General features: G+C 38.7%; 1 protein-coding gene across 1 annotated transcript; it reads right to left on the minus strand.

The window, feature by feature from the left end:
• Nucleotides 1–1,467: 1,467 nt before the first annotated feature.
• Nucleotides 1,468–16,403, minus strand: LOC110065699 (uncharacterized). The gene is made up of 7 exons (XM_089272304.1): nt 16,193–16,403; nt 15,769–15,918; nt 14,684–14,896; nt 8,326–8,633; nt 5,003–5,117; nt 3,516–3,896; nt 1,468–1,856 (listed from the first exon to the last, which is right to left on the minus strand). Exons 1-7 carry the CDS (start codon nt 16,401–16,403, stop codon nt 1,609–1,611), a joined length of 1,626 nt encoding a protein of 541 aa, XP_089128430.1. The 3' UTR covers nt 1,468–1,608.
• Nucleotides 16,404–19,713: the final 3,310 nt, after the last annotated feature.

Genomic DNA, 19,713 nt, shown 5'->3' on the forward strand with positions numbered 1-19,713 from the left:
AAGATGAGTGCCAGTGAAAGTTGCATTCGAAAATAACAGTGTTAAATACTTCTTTTCAGTAGCTACAAATGCTTTTTTGTCGCCAAACGTTTTTTTAAAGCAGAAGGAAAGTTTGTAATAAATTTGTATCCTCCCTTCTATGTTTATTCTATAGCAATTTTTTTGATATTCAAACATTATGCCATTTTAAAGTTGTACTAAAATATTTCACGTGACCCCCCCTTTTTCCCTTATTTTTTTGGGATGGCCCCCCTGGAAAGCCATTTTTTTTTCGCATGGCTCCCCCCCCAAATCCCACCAGCCCCCCCTACTTGATAAAAAATGAACAGTCCCTAATAAGAAGAATTCTTGGCAAACTCACAAGTCAAATCATATGGTTGCCATGGCAAAAAAAGAATCGAGGTAACAAACTAAAATAAATATCAATATAAGTAACTAATCAATACACTCGAGGAACAATAAGAATAGCAGAAGCAGAAATATTTGCATATTAAAAACATGCAAACTAATAGAGATAAAGCTTTTTGCTGCTAACATTATCATTTAGGGAAGGTTTCAAATCCCTTATTAGCAGAGTCTCCTTTATCTTTCAATGGGTAAGAAAGAATCATCCAAACGCAGTCGATATGTTTTACAAATGTCCAGATTTCTATAGTTACGGGGCCGAAGAAGGCTCTTTTGTAAGCCAAAACAGATATATATATTAAAAAGCTACTGAAACACAGTCAGCTACCATAAACACATCGGGCTCTCAAAGCATCGATAAAAGTGTCCTAAATAAATGTTATCAGTTATCCAAAAGTAAATAAACCACAAAAACCAAACTTCTTTCCAAAGCTATATATTAGCATCTTTTGATGTTTCCTTTACCTTTAACATTCGATTGCCGGTTCAATTAGCAATGAACAGGGCTTGGAACTTTTCGTAAAAGAACATATTTCGTTTCCAGGTGGTTTATTAACCCTTTCGCGATAAGTGCCTAAAAAGATCCCTTGTCAATTGTTTACCCCATATCAAGATTTGATTATGATAAACACCCTTAATGCATTCAATCCCTCAAAAAACGAGCCCAGAACAATAAAAATAGGAAAATCCTCTCCCACAAGCAAACCGACATACTAAAAGACTATCAGGGAATATGTCCCGTCATAATTAGCTATATCGATGGCTGGAGTAAATTGTGAATAAATGAAATGCCGTGTTGTTCAAATATAAATAAAAGTCGCTTGAGTAAATGCCAAATGAAAACAGTGCCAAAATGAACAAATACGTATACCAAATAGATCCCAAACATATCGTAAAATTCGTGCCAACAGATCCGTTGCGTCACAGTCCCTTGCACGAAGCAATCCGACTGAATGCTTTTTGTTGCAAGTATTTGCCCGTTGGACTAACTTAGTTGATATTAATGAAGTGCATGAAACTTCTGCATAAAAAAAATAGCGCGAGTAATACGACGTTTTTATCTTCTCCCTAGACAAAACAGTTCCGCCATTTTCCGCCTATTTGTCTAGGACTAGGACTAGCTAAATACGGTCAGGGACAATGAGTCTTACTAAGATTAAGAACAGGGGAGTAAGAAAAAGGGTTTCACCTAAAGTGCTTATTCTAAAAATCCACCGGCCTGATCTTCATTTCAGCGCTCTTAATGGAGCGAATGCCACCCCATTTCATGGTTCCACCATCCCCTCCGATCGCATAGACACCATTCAGGTTGCTCTTTCTACACTCATAGAACCACCAGGCTCCTCTTATTACATCGACTGTAGCACAGTTTACATAGGCTACGTCGTTATCCTGATCTTTTGTAGTGAATTTATGGCCATCATGATCAGCCAGAGAATTTCCAGCGGTTCCTAAACCGAGCATTACAGAAACAAAAATAAGATTAAGTATTCCCATGTCGCAAAGATGATTTGCGCTTATAAGCGCATATTTGCGCTTATATGAGCTTTTAAAGTTACGGCGATTAGTATCATAACGTTTTAGAAACTTTTATGATTACAAAATGTGACAAACGTTACTACTACAAAGATAAGATAGTGCTAATAGGCCATTTCCGAGTTGCCGCGTGCCTCGGTGTCAAAACGAGTCTTCGTGCGAAACCATTCATATGAAAATGTGTTCCGCCTACATGTTCATTTTCATGCAAATCAAACTCATTTTCATAAGAAAGGTTTTACACGAAGACTCGTTTTGAAACAGAGGCACAAGGAAACTCGGAAATGACCTATTGATAATAATTCAAAATATAATTAACTTTAAAAGCAATGTTTTTGTAACAGCTCGACAGAGGCATAGTCAGCGCTCATTTAAGCACATTAAGAATTTCACTTGCGTCTAGTTAGTGTCGACGTTCTTTGAGTGAGAAACAAAGTTCCATGATCATCTACTTGATCCTTAGTTACTGAGAATGGAACTGATATATTTTGTTGCGTCCATCCTGGGACATCGTGGCTCTGTCTTAATATTGAATTTATAGTTATGATTATTCTTTTAGATGGTCCTCTGATTGCCAGAAAATGCATTACCTGGAGATCTCAAGAAAGTAAAGTTATGATGTATCCTCTAGATATTTTTAGTTCATGGCTTTTCGAGCTAGGCGCTGTCTCTTGTTTGCATTTTCGTAGAACAGTTAAGAAATGATTTTACGGAGGATTTTACGGTATGTTGATTTTTTTTTAACTTAGGTTTACTTTCTCCGGTAAAATAGTTACATGTGATGATAATGATAGTGATAATATCTTTATTCATTTGATAAAAAAAAAAAACATATCAAATGTTACAAAGTAAAATTAGCTGGAATATTTAATAGGCACTTACAATATCAAAAATTGACAAAAAGTGCTAAATTAAAATCATTAAATAGACAAGAAATTGAAAAGTCTACGTTGCTAATTTTTATCTAAAACTAAGTCTTTTTTAAAAAAAGGCATTTTTAAAACGTTCAGAATATCTTTTCGGAATTTGAAAAGTGACTGTATTTGAAGAAGAGTCTTGGAGAGGACAAGAATACTGGTTTTAAAAGAGACGAACAAATACTGAGTACCTTCGCTCGTTAAGCTGTTCGCATCCCCACGCCCCCTCCCAGCTTAATAATACACCTCTCGGAAAATAAAATAGACTCAGGCTACCAAAAGCTGTGATAACCAGCAAAAGGAAACTTATGGAGTTTACTAGCTTAAATTCTGCCTTCCCCCTCTTGACCTTCCTTCATCCCCGAAATTGAAATCTTGGCTTTGTCCATAACCTGACTTTGCTCAGACACAAATTTCCACTCATGCGTGCCACTAAAATGATAATCATTTAGTTGCTTGCTTCATACACCGCCCCATTTAGTTAGTAATTATAAATACTATGACAAACTTCAGTTTGGTCCTACCAAGAAAAACATTTTCCACAACTTAGTACGAGATGAAAGAAATCAAGGAGCTTATTGGGTCTGTTGGTACTTAATGTCAACAGAATTCGATCTAACTGAGATCATAGTTATCAAAGAATGTAAAAATTCAAACCTGAGTAGCTTCCCACGCTCAGTTTGTATTTCTCTCCCTCACTCGCCACTTTAAAGAAATCGTATTCGGCGTAATAGGTGTTCCCTGCGAAGTCTTCCAGATCAACGCGAAGCTTGTAACTTCCACTGCTAGTCAGACGATGTATGTTGTCAAGCCCGAGCCAAAATTCACCAGTCGGAGATCCAAAGCCACGTTTGTACTGGTTCCAGCCTCGGTAGAAATCCACCGAACCGTCCAGTCTCTTCTGGAATACTAACCACCCTCCTCCGGCTGTTGTTTGGTCACAGAACACTTTAATGATCCCTGTACCATCTGGGTTGATCGTATAAACACCGTTTGTCTTTTCTCCAGATTTGTAACTGTCAGCACAGCCTTTGGAAACTGTGGATCAAAATATGTCAAGGTTCATCGTCGTAAGCTTTACTGTGGTGATGATTTTGGAAAATCCTCTTATCAGTATTTTATGTAATCATATCTGAAACATGACAACCTTATAGAGGTTTGAAAAAAATTTCTTTGTTAATTTGCCTAGTCTACACTTGACATTATTTAAGGTAGGTGGAGGGGGTAAGTCTGGTTGAATTTCTACCCAAGTGGATAAACGTTCCATGTATGCGAAGAAAAAATAAAATATAATATAAATCAATAATAACAAAATGCAATGAAATGAAATTTACTGATAACAGAAGCCATAATCGGGGCTCTTGGTCTGGATTTATAAAAACAGTATTAAAGACTGAATCAAGCGATTTTTATTTATTTATTTTATTTTATTTATTTATTTTATTATTTTTTGTTTTGCTTTCGCTATGGCAGCAGCTTGTAAATCTTACCTAGCATGGAATGTAGAGAATTTCTTACTGCATATTTCATTTATTTATCTATTTTTTAAATCATTTATCGCAAATCAAATCTGTGGCCGGCTATGTTTTTGCGAATCCAGACAGATATAAAATGTATTCAGAGTGAAGTAATGAAACAAACCAACGTATTTTATAGCAGTGAGGTAAGGTACGGTAAGGTAAGGTAACTTTATATGGAGATGGCTGGACTTTTTCTTCTTTATGAAGAGCATGTTATAACCTTATAACCCCGGGGGAGGGGGGGGGGGTGCTTTATGACCTGTCCCTTAAATCAAAACCCTGTTTCAGACCTGCGTTATGGTTGGTTCCTTAGTTCAGACCAATGTTAAGTTACCATAAACATAATTTGTGAAGGGCTTTTGATGTTTTCTTTTCGATAATGATGAAAAAGTGGCTTCTTCTTACAAACGTACCCATATGAAGGCTAGAGTTCAAAAACCATACCCTGTTTATGACCAAAATCAGCTAAAATCGATACCCTATTTATGACCAAAACGGCTGAAAAACCCTACCCTTTGGGGCCGCACATACCTATATAACCCATATAAGGGAGTACTCCTCCCGGGGTTATAACATCTCGTATCATGTGACTCTGTCATCGTGCAAGTGTTATCGTCGTCTTACCTGTTTGGCAAATACTTCCTGTGTATCCTTTTGTACAAAGGCACACAAAACTGTTTTTCTCATAAATTGAAACGCAAGTTCCACCGTTCTGGCACGGTCCACTCATACATGGAGACTAAGAAATAAACTGAAATTTAGTAACTGAAGGTAAGCTACGCTAAACTAAGCTAAGAAAAACCCAATAGAGACCATCAGGTGATGAATGGCCATTCTACGTCTTGTATATCTCGCTAATCAACACAGAAGTTCAAAGGCAGAGAAAAAAGGTTGAAAGCTTTCCCGCTGGGAATTCACATCGCTCGATGATGAAAAACCTCCCAACCCAGTCAGTAGGACCAGAAATTAGTAAACCATAACGCAAGAAAGCATCTCTTCCAGAATCTTTGGTATTGTATAATATTTCACCCACTGAAATTGTGCTAATGACTGGACACAAAAAAATAAATTAATTCGCTAAATAACTATTCGGCTGTTTCAGAGAAAACTGTCAACAACACATCTCGGCCGATTTATCAGGATCCCAGGGACAGGAACCTTTTGGTGGTGTAATGACTGATTCCGTCTTCACCGAAAATAAGAATGGATGAAATTACGGCAACATCGACAGTTCAGCCCAGCACAAGTACAGTAACCTAGCCTATTTTTACTAGCGCCAAGAGGGACAAGTGAATGTTTTCACAGCTGCTCGGTTCAGAAAGGCCCCGAGTTTGAACAAAAAGAGTTTAAAAGACAGCGAATTATTTTCAGTGACAGCGACGAAAGATCGAAAAGATCGAAAAGATCGAACTCACCCAGTTCAATTCCGATCATAGATTTTGGTTGTGTTTACACGTACTGAACGAAATTAGTTCGCTAAAGTCAAGTATTCCGTTATATTTAATTTTTACCCGTTTCTGTAACAGGCGGCGCTAGTTCGCAAAACATGTCCTCGATATATTTATTTTTCACCGCCGTCCTGTTATATCTTCTATATATTTTCGTTTTACCTCGTTTAACAAGCAATTTTTTGGGGAAAAGAGAGTGCTCAGTTTTTATCAGAGAGATCTTCCTGTGTGAATGTGTTTTGCTTCATGAAAAATAAATGAGACCTGCTTGCTATGTTTTGTTGTGCGCGCTTCAAGATCGAACCTTCTCAGTTCGTCTTTAGTTTCAACTTTGTGCTTGTGTTTACTCGTAATCGTCGGTTGAGCGAAGTTAGGCCTGTCGCAGTCAACTATACCGTTATATTTATCTTTTATTTCTTTTAACAGTCTGCGCTCGTTTGTAAAATATTGTCTTAACTACTCGAAAATAAACTTTTATGTCTTTGAGCCTCCCTGTCATAAGTTTGAAGCGACGAGATCTTCGTGTGCCGAGTTTTCTTGCTTGATGAATAATAGATGAGAGAGGGAGATAAGCGGCTATAAGGTTTTTGGTGAACGAGCTCCAAGGTCTAACCCACCCAGTTCGATTCTAGTCTTGAAATTGTGATTGAGTGTGTTTACCTCTAATTGTCGGTTGAACGAAATTAGGGCTCTCAAAGTCAACTGTACTTTTTTCCCCGCCTTTAACTGCCAATTTTTGTAGAACAAAATGTGCACGAGCACGTAATTTTTCCGGAGACTTTGAAGCAGACTTCCAGGCCAAACCTTGAATTCCCAAATCAAAGGGTGGTGAATGGCCCTTCAAAAACCATGTGTCTCGCAAAATGTTCGTCGAATTTTACTGGACTTCCAGTTTAGTTTTTCAAAACACTTTAAAGTCCGGTTTAATTTCGCAATTTAGAAAGTAACAAATGTCTCGGGAGCGTCATTCTCGCCTTCTCGCAAAGTCCCGCAGTTACCACCCACCACCCCTTTGTGGGAATTTCAAGTTCTAACCTACTCAGTCTGAGTCTAAAGTTTGTGCTTGTGTTTACTCGTAGGTGTCAGTTGAAAGCAATTTTCACAGGCAATTTTTGTAGGAAAAAATGAGTCGCAGGTTGCGCCGGAAAATTTGACCAGACGAGATCTTCCGCTTTGTGGATGTTTTTTGCGGCATAAAATATAAACATGAATGAGGCAATGAGTTAAACAGCTTATTAGGTTCTGTTGCGCGAGTTTCAAGATCGAACCTACTCAGCTCAAGTCTTTAGTTTCAACTTTGTGGCTGTGTTTGCTCGTAATTGTCGGTTGAGCGAAGTTAGGCCTCTCAAGTCAACTATACCGTTATATTTACCTTGTGTTTCTTTTAACAGGCTGCGCTCGTTTGCAAAAAATATTGTTTTTACTACTCGAAAATAAACTTTTATGTCTCCGCGCCTCCCTGTCATATCTTCTATGTATGTGCAAATGACTGTGTATTTTTTTTCCCGCAAAGTTTAAAGCGACGAGATCTTCGTGTGCCGATTTTTCTTGCTTGATGAATAACAGATGAGAGAGGGAGATAAGCGGCTATGAGGTTTTTGTTGAACGAGCTCCAAGGTCTAACCCACCCAGTTCGATTCTAGTCTTGAAATTGTGATTGAGTGTGTTTACCTCTAATTGTCGGTTGAACGAAATTAGGGCTCTCAAAGTCAACTGTACTTTTTTCCCCGCCTTTAACTGCCAATTTTTGTAGAACAAAATGTGCACGAGCACGTAATTTTTCCGGAGACTTTGAAGCAAACTTCCACGCCAAACCTTGAATTTCCATATCAAACGGTGGTGAATGGTCCTTCAAAAACCACGTGTCTCGCAAAATTTTCGTCGAATTTTACTGGACTTCCAGTTTAGTTTTTCAAAACACTTTGAAGTCCGGTTTAATTTCGCAATTTAGAAAGTAACAAATGTCTTGGGCGCGCTATTCTCGCCTTCTCGCAAAGTCCCGCAGTTACCATCCACCACTTCTTTGTGCGAGCTTCAAGTTCTAATCTACTCATTCTGAGGCTTGAGTTTGTGTTTACTTGTAATTGTCGGTTGAAAACAATTTTGACAGGCAATTTTTGTAGGAAAAAATGAGTCGCAGTTTGTGCCAGAAAATTTGACCAGAGGAGATCTTCCGCTTTGTGGACTGTCTTTTGCAGCAAAAAATATAAACATAAACGAGGCAATGAGTTAAAAAGCTTATTAGGTTCTGTTGCGCGAGTTTCAAGGTCGAACCTATTTAATTCAAGAGCTAAGCTTACACTTGAGTCTACCTGTAACTGTCAACTGAACAAAATTAGGCCTCTCAATTCATATATCCGATTCCGTTTACATTGATGAAATCTATATTGAAATTGTACATTGTTGCAGAAAACGTTTCTAGCTCTTGAAGATAGTAGTTTACTATTAAAACAGTCTTATCAAAATGCGTTTCAAAGAGTTTGTCGGTTAAGTACTTACCGCAATACTAAAGTGATGGAAAAGTTGGCTGCTGATGAACTTGTCCGAGTTGTTGTACTTGTCAGATGGAAGTAGTTCACACAAGATTCTTCCGTTGATGTCATAAAATGCAGCCAGGTTGAAGGAGAAACATGACGGTATGTTAACACATGCAACGCCACATTCTTTTCCATTGAGGGCGTAATCAGTACCAAGACTTTTAATGTTTAAGTACGAGAACTGGTGGGCCTTGAAGTTGGCAAAAGCGACGCCATTGTGAACTCCTCGGCTGATACTTTGAGCGCGTGCATCAATGACGTTAGGTGAACCTGTGTTGATTTCATCCGCAAAAACATGATTACGAAGTCTCCCAAAGGTTTTCACTAAGCTCCGAATCGGCTAAGAATAAGCATTTTTGTGAAAGAAAGTATATAAATGGGGCGGTACCTTTTGAAGTTGGTATGGTGCTGAACGATATCGTCAAAGCCAAAACCATGGTAGAACATTGAAAAAGATCCATCCGAAACAGGGATCAGGACCGCCAAGTTCCGCGGCTTACTACTTATAAATGATGACGAATGATGCGCCACTCCAAGCTGTTTACAAGGAATATGGATATTTTTATTTCGGAACGTCTGTTTTTGCGGAATTGAGAAGTATCACTTTCAATGTAAATGTTTTTAAAAGGCCTTAGGGCGCGATATTCTCATTATCCGTAAAGGACAGTAGGAGATCGCGGGGAGATCACCATTGCGTAATAAAGAGCCAATTTTTAGCCAAACAGGCTCCCTCGGGGCGATCAATATGACCCCCACTGATGTGTATGCTTCCCGCTGAGCCCACCATGTTAGTATTTTGGTGTCTCGGGATCATTTTTTAAGTCGCAAAATGTAGACTTACGTTCGTTGGGAAGGAACGTCTGAGAGACAAAAAAATGTCTGCGAAGGAGGCTGCTTTGAATAACAGTAATTAACGCTTTTGTTAGGAAAACAAAATCATCAGCTACCATTGAAATTGATAAGGGCTGAGAATGAGACCGTTAGTATTATTATTTTCTCTATGATAGCACAATCTAAATCATTTTCCTTTGCTCTATACTAAGTATACTACATACTCTCTGAACGAGATGAATGTATTATTTCGATGCTATTGGCTTTTGATAGGGCGCTATCGACCGCGTTGCCAGGAGGAATGAATAAATATATTCCAAAACATAAAAAAAGTTGTTATTTTCTGTAACCTTACTGATGATCATGGAGGGGAAACGAAGTAAAATCTGTTTTTCAGTGGACATTTTTCGTCAGAGAAATGTTTCCTAGTTGCAAAGTCTGCTTTGAGCGAATATAAGCGTGCGTGTTCCGTTTCGTGGCAACAAATAATGTATTTTGTTTATACATGTAATTTGAACACAAAACCACCTGGTTAGTTGGCTTCATTAGTTGTTTCATTAGCCTGTAGTGAATGTTGCCGCTCGAATCGCATTATCTTCAGTGCATTAAACGAAATTATTTATTAATTACATGTTTTACCAATACGTTTTAGCCATATCTTCCTCGAATCGAATCCAGCGTTGTCTTGTAGCTTCCATAGGGACCCCTGACACGAAATAATAGATTCCAACCCATTCTCTTGCGGCCATATTGGTGGAGAATATTGGTTTTCTGTAAAACACTGATTTTTTTTTTCATCAGAATTATCATATCCAACGTATTCTTCCCTCGTGTCCGGGTGATATGGAAAAGACTTCTCCGCAAAGTTAGAAGATGGCGAGGCGCAGAGAGGAATACCGGTGGTCTTAAGCATATACGGTTTCAAAGTGCGATAATCACGATCGCTTCTGCAGTAGCCTCCTACACAGACGCTCGTCACGCTCCTCACGCAAGTTTTGTTTCAAACCTCACTGACTGTTGCTAGGATTAGCAATGTAGAAAGCCCTCATGTGTAAATACTATGTAAAAAATTATTTGCACATAATGCTCTCGACATTGCTGATCCTGGCAGTTGCAGGACGCTTGTCACACAAAAACCTGGTTTGAACTCTTAATATTTCTTCGTCCCTCACTCGTGGAAACATTTCATCTTTATTATTTATTCACCGAGCTGCAAATTTACCATCTTTCATCATCATTCGATGTATTTACTTCTTAAAAAACCGTTTAAAATTTATTTCTTCCTTTTTATTGGCCGAGAGTCCAACACGTGACCTGCCTACAAATTGTCGTCTGCTCATGCGTAGCAACGTCTAAATGTCTTTTGCTGCAAGTAATATTCTGCTCATGCGTAATTGTAACCATGCTCTTGTGTGAAAGATGGGAGAGAGTGATTTAATGTGAAAATTTAATGTGAAAAAAAAGGGACTTGATGATTAAATGCTAAAACAATTATTGAACTCGAACATACTTTTCGCGGTAGACCGCATGACCTAAAAACAATTGACCATGGCAAGTATACTGGGCAAGCATGTCTACTGAACAATCAAGTCTGTCTTGGGATATTTCACGGGAGGTCCCCCAAACATTGTATCACTTGTATAACTTCCACTGCACAAAACTTTAAAAAATGGAGATAACTTTTGTTAACAGGCCTAGTTTTGATTGGTTCTATTTGTGAAAGTAATTGAAAGTTGCAGCAGTTACAAGATGACTGCGAAAAATTCACTTCAAATGAAGTTAAAATCCTGCGGAAAATAGTAGATACATGTATTCCAAGCATTGCAAGCGACTGCTTTCAATGAACTTTATTTAGTTTAACAATCTGAAACGTGTACATGAGTTTTTTCATTAGCATATATTAAACAATTAGATTGTGGGCTCCAGATTTCTATCGCGTGACAGTTGACGAGGGCGCAGCCCGAGTCAACTATAGCGTGATAGAAATCGAGAGCGAATAATCTAATTGTTTTAGTATAAATCTACTAGTCGTTCAAAACTTAATTTAAATCCTCTTCACAGATACTTCGAAAACGCCAAGAAGCGGCCGTCATTTTGTTAACAAGGGCACACTGCTACGCTACTCCCTATCTATCAGGGAAAAGATAGTGAGTAGCGAAGCCAATCAGAGAACGGCATTCGTGATAGAACGCTAGTAGATTTATAGTAATAACAGATATACGGCACTCATGTCTGTATGGAACAACTCTCTAAACTATCGAGTTTACAGTTTGTACTTTTAATTTAATCAATCGAATCATGTGTTTATCCGCCCTCAAGTAGCATACAGCTCACAAAGTTTTCCATGCAAATCTCTATAGGTAGACTGGAAAAATTTAAATGAAGAGAAGTTATTCTTCACCGTATTTCTTATATGTTTAACAGGGACGTCAAGTTAATCCGTTTAAACCGAACCATGATTAAGTGGCATGTTTTGATTTCCCAACAGAAACACCTTACCCGATCCTTTCCGAGTTAACATCATACGTTCCATCCAGACTGCTGGCACATTTAAACAACAAAACCGTATTTACACCGACAGGTCGTAACTATATCACGCATTCAGGAAGAATGCCTTTACTAACGCAGAGGGTTTTTTTGTCTAAAATCCTAAGGTAATTCAGATTAATTTGCTTAGAATTCGCCTTGCTATGCTTGCTGCTAGGATTAAAAGCCTAGCGCTTCATTCTCAAACCGGCTCCTAGTTAAGACTCGCTCGCACGTACAGTCATGTTTTCTCGAGTTTCATGCCGTCGGCATGTGCTTGCCGCGAGTGCAATATTGGCTCAGTGGATTGTCTGTTTCCTTTTTGATTGCATGGTCAGGGTGACTACCTTGGTTCTCGTTTTACGACAGTTAGTTAAAAGCTTCTCTATGTGTTAAATATTAATATTATTTTGTTGGATAAGTCATTACTGAACGTTGTATTTTACGTAATTTCATTTAGCACTCCGCTAAGATGATACTGGGCCTCTGTGTAGCGTGATAACGCACAAGTTATTTGCACAGTTTGAAAATTGTAGTTAGATTGAAAGAAAACGGAAAAAAATGACTGCTTGAAAATTAGTTTGTTGCTGCTCGAATCTATAAGGGAAATAATAACTTCATGGGATGCAAAAATGTCAGGGAATACTGAGATTAGGTGGGATAAAAGTAGGTTTCATTCTTATTTTGTTAACTTGAATGTTTAAGTTTATTTGTTGCTACTTGAAATCTATTTTTGAACAAATTAATTAACAATAATTTGAATGCTTTTCTTTTGACTCCTGGTGCCTTTTCACGGAAAGCTTGGCAAAAGCACTATCATGCTACTCGGGCCCTTAAATGAACTCTAATGCTGCAGTAAATATAACTGAACACACATGTAGAGTTCTATGTCTAACTTAGTTAGACTAATCCCACTAAAACATTTCATTATCTTTCACAATGATAATTATTGTATTGTATAATCCAACTTGTATAATTCAACTTGTATGCACTTTGCTTTACACTGCAAATGCGAAAAGTTAAAAAGGGTTATTGATATTCATTACTTATTAATTAACATATACGAAATTAAATAACAAAGGTACTGGACGTATATCTATAAGTGACTGTTGTCTGTTTATATACCTTATACCATGTTAGCACTACAGCTTAAATATATTTAAAAATTAAATTATGTAAGCATAGTTAATAGAGGGAAATGGTTATGAAACCTGACAAAGTTCTTTGTTGTATGTTTTTGTTCGCTTTTGTGGCCTTGACCTTGCACAAAACACAATAGTTGTTTACTCTGCACTGAGGAACTGACCAATAGAAACGTGTTAGTTTCGTAATTCATGCATATAATGTATGCACGCAAAACAAAAGATTGTGCACGGTCGTGGACCTTCCAACATGAACCTTGGCATCTTTATCTGCTCCTTTGATGTTTGCTGGGCTTCATTACAAGTCCCCTCCATTAACTATGATGTAAGCGAGTTACTACATTTTATGAAGTAACGAATATAAAAACTAAGGATTAATTTACGAGAAAATGTCTTTATTAGATTAAAGAAAATCCTGAATTGAAGAATTATGCAAAATTTAAAGCAAATCGATGTGAAGAAAAGTGAAATTTTCCTCTGAAAACACCGAAGAGAGTTTGAGAAGACGATTGGCTAAAGGAGATTTAAAAACTGAATTTTTTCTTGGCTCGTTTACCTATACAAAGAAACTTGTTTTTTTCGATAGCGTGATGAAACAGGCAAAATTTCTGCAAGAGAATTTTTTGTGTGTGCACGTGATTTACCAGCTCAGCAAGCTGCAACGGGAATCAGCAGCCTTGGAACTTCCAGAGATGAGATAATTTCTTCTGTAAAATCCGCCGTGTTGTAGCTAGAGAGTTTCACCACCGTCATTTGATATCATATCAGCCGGCATTTTCAGCCGTGCAGGGAATTGATTCTCTCTTCTCTACCTGCCCTGTACAGGTGCCTGACGCTATCGCATTCATTGGTACTACGGCAGCTAAAACTTTGTCACGTCTAGTGTACATCACCCTCACTTTGTCATAAATTATAGGAAATCATATCTCGCTCCGGGGGGCGGTAAGATGAGAGGCCCTGAGAACGAGGTTGGGCTGAATATTGATAAAAGTATCAAATTGTCAGAGGGTTTTTTCTAATCACACTACATTTCCGTCTCTATCAACGAAAACAAAAAGGTTTCTCAAATCCGACAGGACTATGCGCTCGGGCGGCGACCGAAATCTTCCTGCTTTGATTCAATGGCGTTACCTTTTTACAAAAAGTATTTCAAAACATTTTCTTAGCAGCTCAGTGAACATTTTTCTGCGGCGAAAATGTTTTCTTTGCTAATTTGTACAGGACTTAGAGGTTATCAGTCGTCGTAAGAACTGGAGGGAAATGAAATGGCAAAGATCAAAAGTCACACTCATCCTGGACTAGCTTAGTAGTGCTTTGAACAGCCAGGCTTTGATTAAGTTTTGCTGTAAGTAATAATGTCAGGCAGTATCCACTAATATTCAGCTGAAACACAAATCTCAAAAGCCATGGCCGGATTAGTCAATACCACAATAACGTATGCTACATCCCCATCCCCCTGGGTCAGTCAACTTGTGGATAAAGTAGGAAGTGCAGTTTTTAACTTAGATAGAGATAGATAATCTTTATTTATCCACGGTACAAAATTGGTCAGCTTTAAAAATACCTATAAAAATACCTAGTACTGATATAATGAAAAATATTTAAATAAAAAGCTGCTTTCCACGAATGCCGTGCCTTACAGTTCTTCTTTGAGTAGTCGTTTGAATTGCCCAAGGGACTCTGCTTTCTTTAAGTTACAAGGAAGACTGAAAACTAATAGTCTGTGCAAGGTAATGGAACATTGAGTTTATGAGTTGATATAGACTGACGATTGGCAACATATTCCAAACTCATTAATGTAGACTTTTCTTGTGACTGTACCCTCAGCCACTGTAGGATGATCTTCACTTAACCAGGCAGGGAAGTTTGCACCACATCTGCCCATCGGTGGACATGTGGTCACCATTTTTGTACCTGCAGCTCTTTCAAAACGATACCAGCCATTCAGGGTTCTGTCACATTTGGAGTTTACTGTTACGTAGTCATATTTTCTTTCTGCATCTGTCAGAGTTTGGTAGTTCTTACATATGTCAGCTAAAAAATAAGCAAATAAATACGTAAATAACTCTCCCCTCCGTGGAAGCCTCTTTCGTGCTGTGCTGTGGGTTGTTGCTTGTAGTCTTAATAATGGTAATAGGACTGAGTGGAGACCAATTCGGTCTGTAATCATACGAGTGATTAACAAAATCGGACGACCGCGAAGCGGGAGTCCGATTTGTTAATCACGAGTATGATTACAGACTGAATTGGACGACACGATGTCCTGTTACCAATTAATCAAAACTATGACAAAATTCGAGAAACGAACAAACCATCGATTGAGCGCTGAACGATTAAACGTCGTTATGAATGCTCAAAAACACAGCAGTTTACTCAACAAAGTGCACTGCAACAGCGCGCGCAAAATGACACGTACTGTCCAATTACAAGCATGACGCGTACACTGTCCAATTAATGCTCAAATCGGGCTGCTGATAGCCAATCACATTGGAGAGTTTTGTTATAGTTTTGATTAACTTGGTAACTTCATGCATGCCGTTCCATTTCATTTAACAATTATTCACCGAAGTGGGGGTGAATAGTACTTGCTAATCACCTAGGAGTTAACCAATCAGAGCGCGCGAAAAGCACTATTCACTTGTGTGGTGTATACTAAAAACAATTATTGGATGAGGATTTTGTGATATCCAGAAAAATCAAGGTCGAGGTGGGGGTGATCAGCCGAAGCCGAAGGCTGAGGCTGATAATCCCTGACATGATGTGATTACCCGTGACCCAGAGTGTCCTTCACATGATTATTGTATAATGTGCAGCCAGATGACGTCGGAAGAGGAGGCGGGAGAGTGGAAGTTTATTGGAGGAAGCGGAAGCACTAAACCGAGGTAAAACCTCGGACGTCTATTTACCTTGGTTAGGCATGTCACAAGGAGCCATCCCTACCTCGTCAAGTTTAATTGAATCGAACCAGTAATAACCGCTGACTGCATTTTCTTCTTCACTCACCCTGATCTCGGCGCACGACTCAGCTGGCAACTCGGGAACGGATCCAAGGGGAACTAAAAATATAGAAAAGACAAATAACACTGCTCTTTCAGGGCTTTTGTGTCATAATTGTCTCGCTCGCTGCGAGCATTGTTCTCAGTCCTCAGAATATAGAGAGATTTCGGGTACCTTTGTGTAAGAGACGAATACTTTTATTATAAAAAAAGATAGAGATAAACACTCAAAGAAGAACAATACCTCTTCCATCTAATCGTTTAATATAGAACCGATCGCTGTCCGGAACAAAATCTTCAGGTCTGGCTTCTTTGGTGCGGTTGTTCAACTCACATATGCCTTGGCTGATGACGTAGTTAAAGCTTTGACATCTGACGTCATGGTTACACTTCTCTACACACTTCAACCAGTTTGCAGTTTTCTTGACCATGAAGATATGCCCTTTTAACATCATGCCGCGGATGGAATATTCGCTTCTACACTGCTGAGTGTCCAGTTCACAAGACATCTGACACATCACAAGCAGCGTGAAGACCAGACTCATACTTACAGAGTAAGAAAGCCACCGGCTAGGTTCTGAAGCTGTGAAATTTATATGCAGAGGAAAAGCTCGAGGCCTGTATAAAATGTTATTCTTCCACCGTACATAAAAAAAAAGAAAATTACTGTTAGATGGAAGCAAATGGTGGCCTAATGCCCTCTAAGTGTTGAAAGGTTTTATTTGGGGCCGCAAAAAATCAGTGTCAAACTGTCAATCTTGAAATCAAAGGAAACCAATAAAATAATCGTGGAAAAGGTAAAAGGCTTTACTTGAAAAGTTTTGTCGAATTCTAGGCCTATGAACAAAACGATAAACCAACAACGAGATAATCAAATAGAAGCAATAAATAAATGTAGAATATCTCAAACTGAAGGTGAGAGCTGCGTCCATTAGATAACCTCAGTCAAGCTCCTTAACTAGGGAGCGGTTGGCGAGGGAATTAATGAATTTTATAACACCACTAACGGTGCATTCTTTCCGCCGTTTATAAGCTTGACTCCGCCGCGGAAATCAGGCGCATATGCATGAATGTTTTAGTATTGGATTGAACAAACGGAATTTCTTAAAACTGTGACACCGACTGTGTAATAAGGCATGCAGGGCTCATAACGTATGTAGTTAGGGGTTGGGCTATGATAATATGTTTCATTGTTCCCTTACATTGTTTTGGAAGACCGCCCCCCCCCCCCCCCACCCCACCCCTTCCTTCATGTTCTTAGGAAGTCAGAATACGAAAATAGGTTAAATTGCTAGAATATTATGACTAATAATGAAAAAATAATGACTAATTCTGCAATGTTTCTCGAAACTCTGTCAAGACAACGAGACTTGGCTTGACGCGCATGTCAAAATGCTGTTTCCATAGCGATGTCATTAAAATGACCGGAAGAAACAGTTGGCAAATCAAAATTTTGGCCACGGAATTAGCGAGAGTTAACCTTTCACTTTTTCTCGCTAGGTTTTTGTAAGTTGTCTTTGTACTTAAACATTTGCTACTTCACCACCGTGTAATACTTTGATGTTTATGTTCAGTTGCAACTTCCAGGCATTACTATTTTTAAAGACGGCATCGAAAATTAAAAAAAAAATTCTTTATGCCGCTAAATCGAAGATGTCGCTCGCGCAGAGAAAAACAAAAATACAAAAAATTGCAAAAAATGCAGAAAAAGACAAGAAAACAACAACAGCAACAACAAAAGAAACGAGTTCGCTATGCTACATGATGTTATGTCACTCTTCGTAACCGTTCTAGACGCAAACCAACAACAGACGACCACATGGATGATTTGCGAGTTAAAAATTTAACCCTTGGTAAGCACGCACTGAAAGGTAGTTTAATTGACGGTCAGCGCGGAGTGTACGACGGTGAGCGCCATCACGAACGTGCGCAGAATATTGACCGAAGTTATTTGTTTTTTTCCGGTAACCGTGGCAATCTGTCACAATCGTCCTTGCTAAAGGTCTGTCTCTTCGACAAGGCTCGTATGTATATTAACAGTAAGTCTGCCCTGGGTTTGGACTTTTAATTTAATCAATCGAATCGAATGTGTTTATTTACGCAGATCACAAGCTTTTCCATCCAAATCTCTTAAGGTAGACTTTTTATATTTAACTTCAGTCGTTAGTAACAGACCGGAAGAAATGTAAACTCTTCGCCGTATTTTCTTATGAGTTTAATCCTGACGACAAGTTAATGTTTAAACCAAACCATGATTAAGTGACATGTTTTGATTTCCCAATAGAAACACCTTACCCGATCCTTTTCGAGTTAACGTCATACGTTCCATCCAGACTTCTGGCACATTTAAACAACAAAACCGTATTTACACCGGCACGTTACAACTATATCACGCATTCAGGAAGAATGCCTAGTTGTTGAAACAAAGGGTTTTTCATGAACTTCCAAGGTAATTCAATTTCGCTTTGATTTTGTCTTGCTACGCTTAGTGATTGGTCTAAAAGCCGAGCGCAATATTCTGAAGCACTCCAGGCTAAGACTCGCTCGCACATGTTTTCTCCAGTTTTTAAATAAAGTCTACGAGTCCTCAGCTTTTACGTTCGCTATGAATGATGAACTGAAAGGTTTGAAGTGAAAATGAAGGAGCGGTTAGTAAATGATCAGGGGCTAGTTTTGTTGGCTCAGTTGAGTTGAGGTCAGAAATGCATGAACGCAGGCTGAGCGTGTTGCTAGCAGAAAAAGTTCATATGTAAATTTCCTTGTGGTTTGAAAACAAACTTTTTGCAAGTGTTTCTTTGTTTAAACGTTTTTATGATTGTGGCGTGATTGAAGGAAGTTTTGCGCAGACAGAGAAAGCGACCGTCATTTTAGTTCCCATAGCAATGCGGTGAGTATGTACGAAGTGCTTTTCATTAAACTTGAAAGAGTTTTCTTCAAGTATGAGCCGCATTAGTTCCCGTAAATTTGCTTGTCGGGATAAGTAATTTCTTCTCATAGTGATCTTCGTAGTAGCGGAAGACAACATCAATTCCTTCTTCTTGAGGAATGTCACGGTTGGTGTAGAGAGAATGTCTGGAATTTGGGTGTTTTCAACATTCTTTTACTTTTACTTTTCGGACGGTATCTTGCACAATAGGAGATGGGAGAGGCTTGTAAAACTTATCATTAGATCATTGTTGTTAGTCTTCATCTATCTTTTGTGCAGTATCGGGGATGACCGTTGTTGTTCCTTTATCAGCTTTTCTACGGTTAATTTTGCTGCTGCGTTCTAGTGCGTTAATAGCATTTCTTTCGTTCGCTGAAATGGAGGCAAGTTCGAGTCTGGTTTCTTCCAAGTAATTTTCTAAAGCAACCGAGTTTTGAACGGGTGGCTGTCAGGTTGATTTTACATGGAAGGGATGGGCAGAAGTTTTCCGCTTATCAGCGAACAAGTATTTTAAGTGCATTGTTCTAACAAAATTATCGAAATTCTTTAACAAGGATTTTTTTGAGCTAGGAACTGGAGGGGTTGGTATCAATTTAAGGCCTCTAGAAAGAAGTTTATCCTCGTCGTTTGAAAGAGCTTGACTTGAAAGATTCTTAATACATGTTTCGTTTTGCGTTCTAGTGTTATGGGTTAAAAGTTTATTGAAACTGTTTCGTCTGCGGGAGCATTTTGAATGACTCGTTGGAACGTATCGTTTGGGATGGGTAAGTTTAGAGTCAGAGAAAGACACAACAGGGCAAAGTTCACTGCAAGCAGCTCCGTATGGGCTCGGAGACTGATCTGGTCCAGGACGGTCTGGAATTCTCAGTCGAATCTATCGTGGGGTTTTGGTCTGTACTGCAAGCCGAAGGTACACGTGAAGTTCTTTG

Source organism: Orbicella faveolata, unplaced genomic scaffold (genome assembly GCF_042242905.1).
Source record: "Orbicella faveolata isolate gen_17 unplaced genomic scaffold, um_ofav_v1 contig_34, whole genome shotgun sequence".
Lineage (NCBI taxonomy): Eukaryota > Metazoa > Cnidaria > Anthozoa > Scleractinia > Merulinidae > Orbicella > Orbicella faveolata.